Below are 11221 nucleotides of genomic sequence, written 5' to 3'. Positions count from 1 at the left end.
GGAGCCCAGTCGTAGCCTTTTACTGCCGGAGGGGGGATGGTATCAGTCCACACCAGAGAGTTATCTACATTAAGTTCAAAATCGTCGTAAACTATTTCCCGCCGATCGGGAGAACCTTAGGAACTTGCGGTTGAAGACCCGGACGATGACGACGAAGCCACCGCATCATCAGCGTACCCCCAACCTTCGCCTTCAGACTCATCGGTGGACCAGGAAGAGGAAGACATTACCTTGGGATAGCAAAAGATCGGTAGGAAGATTCTGCGAAGGAAAATGATGTAAATGAGGAGGGACCCTCCACCTATTTATAGCCGTGAAAGGCGGTTTCGTGGACTCGTCACAACTGCTCATTATAGTGAAATCTGACGGCCAGGAAGGAATGACTCTTCAGGTCCAGTCTTGATAGACGAGTAACTCAATCTGAACCTTTCGAGAAAGATTAATCGCACAGTTGACAAATCACAACTTTTCAGCTCCAAACGGTGTAAGGAGACAGATTTAAGGGTGAACCATCATGTTAGTTCGATTTTGGGTTAGTTAAAACCCCTTCGCTTGCGATGCCGCTCAGGGCTAAGGGGGCTTATGTAGTATAAGGGGAGTGGCCGGTCGGGCAGGAATGAATTGAATGGCAATCACTTAAGAGAATGATGACGGGGCCAATCGGTTAGTTCTGTGGCGAAAGACCATTCTTGTGTGGCATGAAGAGGTCTCTGACCGATCGGTCAATTACTGGAGAGGTGCAGACATAGTGTCGAAAGATGATTAACGGCCTTAATGAGCGAATATTACGAAAAAGGAAACTTACACGATGCGACAGTTACAAGTGATGGACGAATCTTGCGGAACACGGTGCAACAATTACAGGAAGTTAAGGCCCATTATTGGGCCTAATGCCTATAAATACGGACATGTTAACCAGGTACTTCACTCTGATCTGATCATACTTACACTAAAATCGTTGTGACTCTGCTGACTTGAGCGTCGGAGTGCTAACTTGCAAGTCATAACCGTTCGATACAACAAAAAGAAGTGTTAAAAGAATTCGGATTGGCAGAGAATTTAAGAAGAGTTTAAAGTGTTTTCGATCTGGAATCCGATACCCAAATCTAAAAAGTAAAATTGTGTTAACATGATATAATTTTAATTTATTTTTAACACTAAATACATAACAAATTAATATAACTTTAATTTATATCACAATACAAAACACAAAATCGTATATTAACATAACTTCAATTCTTATAATACAATATACTGAAATCTTACTAAATTAACATGACTTCAAAACTACGTATTATCGTACTAAATATACGACTTCAATTAAAAAAGAAAATTACCAGAAAGAGAATGAAGTTATATCAACATATTCTTTTTACAATGAAATCGTACCTACCACATTAACACAATTGATCAACTTTTGTAAACTTTTTGTAATTTTGAAAAAAAAAATCCATTTGGATGCTTTTGTCTAATATCCTAACCTTTCAATAATTTTCCGTAAAATAATAATTTTAACTATAACATATATATTTAAAAAAACAAATAACGCTCAGATCGTAGGAGTGCAGTTGTTTTTTTCACCGGAGATATGCTCTCCCAAAATGCATTGATTCTCAATGCATGTGAAATCCAAATTCATTGAAAGATACATGCATTTACAGCAAATTTCCCTGCCATACATGTCCATAATATTAATATTAATATTAATATTAATACAAGCAAAATTTTCATCTTTTTCATGCAGCCAAGTTGGTAAAATAAATGGTGTAATGCAATGCTCTTCCGGAATTGATAATCAACTACAAACCGCTTCCACTGCAAGTTTCCTTGGTAAACCAGGACACAAGTTGGTCTTGAAATTCTCTTCAGTTAATGTTATGACACAGTCGTTTTTGTTTAGGCAGGTCTGCAACAACAACGAAGTTTATGGAATTCTATCAGTACTATCATCATTCAAAATAAAAGAACAAACAAACATTTAATGAAACACTGCACGAAACATCATTCTCTATTAAATAATGGGTGGCCACCTAGATTAAAGTTCAGTCAAGGATATGATAAACTCAAGTAACAAGTATTTCAATATTTTGAATGTGGGATTCAGGATGTTGCTTTGGCATGCATAAGCATAAGGTTCATGGATCAACTTCTCCCCACAAAAACATAGCACATTAAGAGGAATGAAAGATCTTACCAGCCAAGAGTAAGTCATATTAATTGTGATTAGTTCCTTTAGCAATTATTTATTGTTGTTTATAATACACACACAGCAAAGCTAACAGGATTGTTAGCACAGTTAATCAGAACCCTATAGCATAAGGGTATCCCTTAATTGTGTAGTTAGTTTTGAAAATGAAAATATTAATAGATACTAGTAGAGAATACCACCCCAAATGCAATGCAAAAAATTGCCAAAAGATATACCTTCTCAACAACTGTGCTAGAAGTGGGATCATGGCAATCTCCCTTGAGGAAAGATCCACATGATCCAGAGGGAGTTCCAAAACTAGCAAACTTCACAGCTGATATATGAGTGTTACTGGGGCAGGTCAAACGGACAAAAGGAATGTTTTTGATATTCTGTAATTTATCTTCACCCTGAGAAAGGAGTCCAACCGAGGGGTGATCCTCAGAAACAAGGGCACACGCACCAGATATTTTGCGTCTCACAAACCTAATCTTATCTGGTTCTCCACCTTTCTCCTCAAAAAGAACAAGGACATTTCCTGATGGCTTGAACCAGGATCGTGGAACATGATACCTGATGCATAGGAAATACAAAATGTTTCATTAAAACAAGAAGAATGATGCATAAAATAAATTTTTACTTCTTTACAATTATGATAAATCATGAAGCTTTCTAGTTTCTATTTTAGACGAATTTTTATATTTGCAAATGATGTAAAAGGAACTACGAAAGAAAGTAAATTGAAAAAATGTACTATGGGTTCTAATTCATTCCAGAAATCGAGGACATAATTATGAACAATTAAGCACAACATACAGAACCTACTAGCTTTCAATTGTATCCCCTTCCTAATATTATGAACAATGCTTGTCAATTATTTTGTACATAAAGAATCTGTTAGGGATCAGTCCACCAGCACAAACTGCTTCGATTTGTACACAAAATCTGATTTTAGTATTTTACTTTGCCTATTTCTTCTGGTTAAGAGGGTTGGCACCTGACAACATTTTCAACAACTTCTGTACCAGTTTATGACAGTAATTTTTTTCTGCATATGAAAAAAAAAGGAAAAGACTGCATTTCAATTCATCAATTTCATGGAAATTATTATTGTCAATAGTTTTACCATCTCTGTGTTGGTTCTCCACAACCAGTGTCACATTTGTCGGGATTAAATTTGCCTCTGTAATCACATTCCTTCACACAGTCTTTGCTCTTGAATTCACTTTTTCTAGGCCAATATCTTCCTATTTCCTCTCCATTTAACCAGGCTAGACCTTTGCCCATGTGTAACATATCCAATCCAACTGGTTCATCTCCAGGTGGAGCATCCACAATAGTCTGCAATTTTAAAAGATACTTTACCAAGAGACACAAACTAAATGAAAGATGTATTGATAATTTGCATTCATTACCTTGTACCATGTCAATGGCTGCATTTTTGGTGGTTGTGAAGTAGATGTCCAGTTGACATTACTCAACCCATCTCCCTGGTATAGCTTTAGGTGTTCTCCTTGCACTCCAATCTGAGAAAGCATGAAATATAAATTTCCATGGCTAATACCACTATCAAGGGTCTATAAAAAATTGAGCAGCATTTCAAAGATGGGTGGGAAAAGGGTGAAAAGGTACCTTGTAAGTCCAAGCATATGAAGACAAGTCTATCGTCCCATTGTTCAGTCCCTTAATCTTCACACTTGTGAGTCCTGCCCCCACAAAGTCATAAAAGGGTCCAGCTGTCTAAACCATAATGAAAAAAGTAGCATGGTAAGAAATTTGTATTTCTTAGGAGTTACAACAGTAGCTTAAAACAGAGGAATATACCTGTAAGCCAACTGTCAAGCACAACAAAGCAATTTCATTTTTCCCTGCTCGGAGGGAGATGGGATTCTTAAAAGTGAATGGCGAATGTGTACCATTTCCAGTACCAGTACCTAAAGGACAAAAGGTTAAAATTACCAAATAACAAGAGATAAAAATCATTTGTTACAGCTTGTGTTTATCGGAGTTCATGAATTACCTCATGTACTCTTTTGAAGTGTTGCAATTCAATAGTTTTCAAATGCTAGTAACAAACAGAATGAATGCATGTAACACAATTGTTTCTAATGTGACAAGGCAGCTGAATGCTAGTAACTACATGGGAAAGCAAGTCACAGATATTGAAGTAAGTCTGTTTCTTTTCTTCCTTCCATTATTTTGAAAAGTGAATATTTATCCACTTTATATAAATGTGGAACAAAGGCTTGAATTTCTTATTTACTAAATTAAGATATTTATATACTATTTTGGTTTAAAATGCCAGTTTTAGATTTGCACAATAACATAATACAAGACACGTTAAATAACAGGAAAGTGAAAATACATTCATGTTAAGGAAACACAAGTCCCATGTATACAAATTGGTGATTTATAAGGCACGGAAGAAGTCAATGTCCAAATTATATAGCTCCCCCAAGGTTTAACAATTCAGACTTTGCATCTGTTTCAGAAACAAAATATAATTCTAATTTTAAATTTAAAAATTTCACTGATGTTAAATCTTAGAATAACAAATTTTATATAGTTCTGAAAATAAAAGAGAAACCCCTCCAATTTCATTTTACTTCATTTGATGGGTACGTAATTATCTCTAATAAATAACATCTTATTCTTAACACTTTGGAAGGCAAGGGAAATGCAATTTCAAGAGAAGAGAAGGGGAAAAGTTGCATGTGCTGAATTTCATAATGACTCACAAGTCTCACTTGAACACACAATGAGAGTTGATTAATAAAATATAAAGTAATAAATTTATTATCTATCAGAAGATAACCTTGATATTCCTGATTCACAAAAGCATGGAGAGCATGACCTGTAGACTCAATTAGAAGAACTGGTTTGCTTCCCTTTTTCAAGAACTCTTCATTTTCACCAACAAATATACTGCCATCAATAGAAAATTGAGCATTGATCACATTCAAAATACGCTTTAATAAATTATACAAGTTAATGTATATCACACCATACAAATGAGTTTATAATTGATTATGAAAAGAAGAAACATTGATAATATAGCACAGATTCTAACTATAATCATTACGACCCCTCCTGGGCCTTTTGAAGAACACCAATTCATATTTCATAAAATTTATTAGAATCCTAAAGCCTACAGCACAACAATGTCCAAGCAAAGAGATATTAAGCATGTTTTTCACAGTTTACAGTTAACTGGGAAGGAATGGAGCACAAAAATATAACTTTATCCATAATAGCATAAAACTATAACAAGTCATTGACATCCAGATTTACTTTTTACTGATAGCAATTCTGGTAATTAGTAGACTTAGGACAATGGGAAGTCAACATTTTTACTTTAATTGCTGGAGTACCATTACTAATTCGTCATTCCAAGTTTTAGTATTTTCCTATAAACCGTTACCTTCCCCTTGCTTTAGCCACATCAAAATGTTCATTAATATTTTCTTCATCAAAGATGCAGGTATATGCTAGGTAAATAATGCATAACTCTAAGATATACATTTTTATAGGGATTACTTACTAAAGAAATTTAAATAATACTAGTGCAATATTATGCATAGGCATGTGTATCTTTTACCCTTATTCCTTTTAATTGATCAATATGTGCACTTCAAATATTTTTTATCCTAAGACAAACCTTGTGGTATGCCATAGGTAGTCAGTGGTATCTTTGGTAGTATTGATGAGATCAACAAAACCATTTTTGACAAAGTCTGCTGTTCCCCATATTCCTGGTTTCTCCTTCACAATGTCCCATATCAAAGAATTTACACCTTTATTTGATTGCTGCAAACTTCCGGGAATCATTGCAACTACATTTGTCTGGGAATTAACCTGTACAAAATTTCATGACTAAAAACAATAACCAAAAGAAGTGTATAAAGAGATCCATGCAATAATAATTTGTCACATTTGTTAATAAGATTGGGGTGAACAGAAAAGGGGGGAATTAATTATGATGACAATTTCTATTAAAGAGAAAGTTCTCGTTTTGACAGTGATATAGGCCATGCAAGTATCAATTTCAGTTTCATAGCAGTTGATTGCATATATCTAAACATCAAAACTTTGACGGCTAATAGTAGGACTAATAAGATTTTGTTTTAGGTGTAAGTCAAATTCTGTTTTTATCATCAACCTGCAAATTTTTCATCAATTTTAGAGGACCGTCCAGACCAGAATTCGAATGTAATCTTTGGCATCACTAAAATTTATTATAGCAAAGATTACAAATTTAAACTAAGCCCTCAATGATGATTTCTATGTAAATACATTATTAAGGAATGATGTCAACCACGTTGGAACAGCAATAACTTACCTGTGCTGTGTTGAACACTACATTCTTGCAATCAGGAAGAATGCTAACTGACCAAGCTGGCAAGCGATATGACGTATTCCGAAATTCCACTGTTCTATCATTTTTATCATCAGAATTGGAAATAAAAGCAGCGCATGCTCCGGATGAGTCAGTATAGACATCAGCCTGCAAAAGCAAAACAATGGTTAGTACAAAATGGCTTATAATACCATATGAATGGATTAAGTTTAGGGATGGATGCAAGGGTGGACCCCACAATTGTTAAAGCTTGATTGATTTGGTGTTATAGAAGCACAATGCCATGTCAAGGACCAACTCTACAGGTTTAAGTTATTAAGTGGAGGCTCAAGAATAGTTGTCTCTCCAACAACTGACAATATTACAAAGCTAAAATTTACTTCCTTGAACTAAACTGCAGACTGTCCAATCATGAAAATTCTGCAACATCCCTTACCAATAACATTGGACAAAGATAATGCAACATGTGTCCACTAGAACTATTTTGTCAAGTCTAGCTTATAATCATTATAGTTGTAAAGGAGGAAATTACCAATTCAAGAAATTATCATACCTTACTGTAGAAAGTTCTGTTAGTATGCAAAAAGATAAAGAAAAACTTGTTTATGTCTAATGGCATGGTTGACTAAAAACACAAAAAAATGTACTGCTCTATCTCTCCATTGTGGGATGGCTATGATACCACATAAGTGGATTTATATATAATTTAACTTCACAAAACTAACTTGTAAAATGAAGTTTGCAATCCACTTATATATATTACAATTTGATCTTATTTCTAGTTGATATGAATCTCCAATAGGGTTCATAGCTAAACAAGAGGCAATATATTTGTACTAGCCGTTAATGTTTGACAGAAGGAAGATACCTCCACAGAAGGACCAAGGGAGACATTAACTGGTTTCCCATTAAGCAGTACATGCTCGCATAACTTGATAGCTCTATGAAGTTCCTTAAGATGTCCCCATTTTGGAAGTCTAGGTAGCCCTGTCATTATATTATAAATTTATTAAGCAGTGAACTTTAGCATTGATTGTAAGAAGTAGGAACATTTTTCAATATACGGTAAAGAGACCTGAGCATAAATTAATTACAACGTTAGAAGAACTTTAGTTAGATGTCTTACCATACTCATCTATGGGGGCATCATAGTCATAACTTGTAGTAATGAATGGACCACCAGCTGTTCGTCCAAAATTTGTTCCTCCATGATACTAATCAACAGGGATAATAGAAAGAGATCAACAAGAGGAAAATAAATTAAGACATAGCATATCATTCAGAAGTCCTTTAATGTTATTTAATACAGTGCGAACAGTCTAATTTAGAAAAAGAAAAAAAAAAACTGTACCATGTAGTAATTGTGTACACTTCCACCTTTTTGGAAGAAACGAGCAACAGAAAATGCAACATCTTCTGCTGGCCTGTGAGGATCTCTGCCCCCAAAAGTCTTAAACCTTAAAACAATCAAAAATCCCAGGACAGAAGAGCACTAAATGAGAGATACATTCTTATTGCAAGATCAAACTCAAATATCAACTATTGCACATTTTTAACTTCTCTATCCTGGGAAAATAGAAGGACAAAGAAAAGCATCTCTAGTTAAAGTTCTAAGTAAACTGAAAAGACTAGATTTTCGAAGTTTCATATTTTTATTATTTTCCTAGGTCTGATTCTAGCGGATGCATTTAGGTTATTATTGCACACTTTTTAAAATCCATGAAGGATAGTTTCTCCACTTTGGCAATTTCTAATACTAGTTTAAATGGTATTGAGTGGAAGTATGGAACCAGTAACACAAGTCTTATGAAGTCAAACCAGTTCAAAACTGGGTTCAGGTTGGTCCAAAACTAGTCCTAATATTGAATTTCTATATCAAATGCATGGTTGGCAGTATTGCAAAATTCACAATATGATATGTACGATTTGAGCAGTTGCAATTGGTGAGAAAACAGATACGGTGCTTGAATCGCACCATGTACGAGTCATCCTTTAAGTATAACTTATCCAATGATCATTTATGTTTAACTAGAGAGAGACGGAAAGAAAATGTGTTTGACTTTTGAGAAATAATTTTATATCAAATTTAGCTCAGGTGAGAATTGGTTTCTTAACCCAGCTCCAATCTACCTAAATATCTGTTTTTTGAAAATTGCCAAACACCTCCAAAACCTTTTTGAGTGAAAAAGTTCAGTTTTACTTGATACATAATTGTCAATGGAAAATGGATAAAAAACATTTCTGAATTATGCCCAACAAATAAGATGTCTATTTGTAAACATTCACCACAAAGCATTTTCATGACATACATAATCACATGTATAAAATGGACTCTGTGCAGCAAAATATGAATGATGGACTGCAGGGAAGGTTTAAAGTGATCAAGCATACCATCCAGGCCAGTTCTCAGTCCAAATTTTGGGCCTATTTGGAGAAGTGGGTTTAAATTGGTCACAGTAGAATGAATTGCATGTATCAATCTGAAAAAGAATCGTGAATTGGTTACCATCTAAATGTGACCAGCAACACAGATATTTACAACAAGAAGAAAAAAAATTAAAAATATTAACAGCAAAAATTAAGAATTTTGAAGCACAGCATAATGTATATTTATGACATTTCCTACTTATGATTGCAAGTTTTCATTATCTTCTCATAAGAAGAACATCAAATCTAAATTTATTTTGAGTTTGTATTGTAATAACATCTCTAAGAGAGTATAATCTTACCACAGGATCTGGAGCATCCCATTGTTGGCACATTATCCAAGGGACACCAGTATTCTGAGACACAGCCATCTTTGCAGCCCACAAGGCATATTTCTTACCATCCTCTTTATAAAAATTTTCATAGTATCCATATTCATTTTCTATCTGCAAAATTGTGAAGATGCTAAATGGAGTCATTGGGTATGATATGTCCAGAGGACAAAGTAGACAAGCAAATTGATGGAACGCTACCAAAAATAGTAGTTCATATGCAACTTCATAATGACCATCCTAAGAATACAAACAGAGACACTGCGAATAAATTGCAATGTTTAAGGTTATACTTGCCTGAGCTAAGATTATGGGACCCCCTTGTGAAGCAAAAAGCTTCTCTTGCTTCATAAGGTTCACTATGTATGTTGTAAACTTCTGCATATGATACTGAACCCCAAGAAAGGGACAACAAAGTTAGACAATCAAAGTAATTTCACTACGATGGTATGAGTTACAATTATAATTCAAAGCACAGAGACATACCATGAAAGGCTGATTATAAGTCCGGAATACCGTGCCTGGAACGTAATGTAGCCACACCGGCACACCACTGTAACATACAGCTATTGTTAAGAATTATGAAATTGAATTCCACTTCGTAAAACTGGTTAATATTATTTAATTTCTCCACCATAAGACACTGTAACTTGAAGCAATCGTTTAGAACCGAATAAGATTCGCAAAAAAATGATTACTCACCCAAAATTCCATTCTGCTGCAACAAATGGGCCTATTCGAAGAATCAAGAACATCCCAGCCTGCTGAACAGTCCTCGCAAACTTGACCAGATCAAACCTTCCTCCAAAGTAATACTACATCAAGTTCACAATTTCAAGTAAGAGTGGGGAAGTCTTACAAAATTTTACATCACACTATAACCTCTAAGAGTATCTATTGTCTGCCAACTAATTAACTTATGCACTTCAACTTTTGAAGAGGTTAAACAAAGAAACATCTACAAAAGCTATGAACATAAGTTGATTTTAACTTATAAAAGAACCTCAATCTACTTTAACTTTTTGATTTCCTGAAATAAATGCTTACCAACAAGTTTAAGCAAAGATAAACTATGCAGTGCATTATAAATGACTTCATACTACTCACATTGCCAGGAGAAAGCTCATGGCCATTCCAGAAAACATAGGTTTCAATCACATCTACCCCTCCTTCCTTCGCTGTTTGAACAAGACCAGGCCACATCTGCCACAAACACATAACTTGTCAGATAACTGTAATGTCCCACATCGAAGAAATAAAAGAAGGGGTGCTGTGCAGTGTCACCGCAGGAACGCTTCGAGGGTAATGAATGGAAGCAGAGATAAGAAGCTTGCGTTGGCCATCGATGATGAGGGAGCGACCATCGTAGCTCACATTGCCACATGAAACCACTGTGACTGTGAGCAGCAACACCGCCACAAGTAAACACAACTTCATTTTTCTCACACTGATATTCAGTGTGTGTTGGGGTTTTAATAAAGTGTTGCTAAAGATTAGATGGGGTAGTTAAGTGTGAGACAGAACATGTGTTAATTGTTCAGATTCCTAGTCACCAATACGTGATTTGTTTCTATTAAGGTCGCCCAAACACGGTAACCGATTCAGACACAGACACACCTAGTGCCAGCTAGTAAACAACTACAATAATGCTAAATCTCTTATTCTTCAACTATGCAAACTTTTACTAAAATCGAACAAGACTTTCTATAACCAAGTAAACAAATTTCTCAATTAAGTAAAAGGCTGCACTTATTTTGTTACAGTCATCTAGTGTTGAATTAATTAAAATGACTAATATTTGTATATTTACTTCCTCTGCCATAATTATTGTTCTGAAAATCAGCCCAATTTGTCCTTTCAAACTATAAAATCAATTTAAAACTAAAACATACAAAAATCGATAAATTAGCAACAACA

The 11221-nt window shown here is 34.9% G+C and overlaps 1 protein-coding gene across 1 annotated transcript; it reads right to left on the bottom strand.

Moving 5' to 3' along the window:
* Nucleotides 1-1529: 1529 nt before the first annotated feature.
* Nucleotides 1530-10901, bottom strand: LOC106780716 (beta-galactosidase 10). Its single transcript, XM_014669030.2, has 19 exons — nucleotides 10589-10901; nucleotides 10412-10507; nucleotides 10007-10119; nucleotides 9791-9857; nucleotides 9602-9694; nucleotides 9275-9418; nucleotides 8937-9025; nucleotides 7897-8002; nucleotides 7672-7759; nucleotides 7414-7532; nucleotides 6528-6692; nucleotides 5847-6043; nucleotides 5004-5113; nucleotides 4013-4122; nucleotides 3821-3928; nucleotides 3604-3714; nucleotides 3315-3529; nucleotides 2425-2761; nucleotides 1530-1906 (listed from the first exon to the last, which is right to left on the bottom strand). The coding sequence occupies exons 1-19, from the start codon at nucleotides 10739-10741 to the stop codon at nucleotides 1796-1798; spliced, it is 2532 nt and encodes an 843-aa protein (XP_014524516.1). The 5' UTR covers nucleotides 10742-10901; the 3' UTR covers nucleotides 1530-1795.
* Nucleotides 10902-11221: the final 320 nt, after the last annotated feature.

The sequence above is a fragment of the Vigna radiata genome, unplaced genomic scaffold (genome assembly GCF_000741045.1).
Source record: "Vigna radiata var. radiata cultivar VC1973A unplaced genomic scaffold, Vradiata_ver6 scaffold_51, whole genome shotgun sequence".
NCBI classification, from domain to species: domain Eukaryota; kingdom Viridiplantae; phylum Streptophyta; class Magnoliopsida; order Fabales; family Fabaceae; genus Vigna; species Vigna radiata.
The sequence above is the reverse complement of the archived record's forward strand: the minus strand, read 5'-3'. Positions and strand labels throughout refer to the sequence as shown.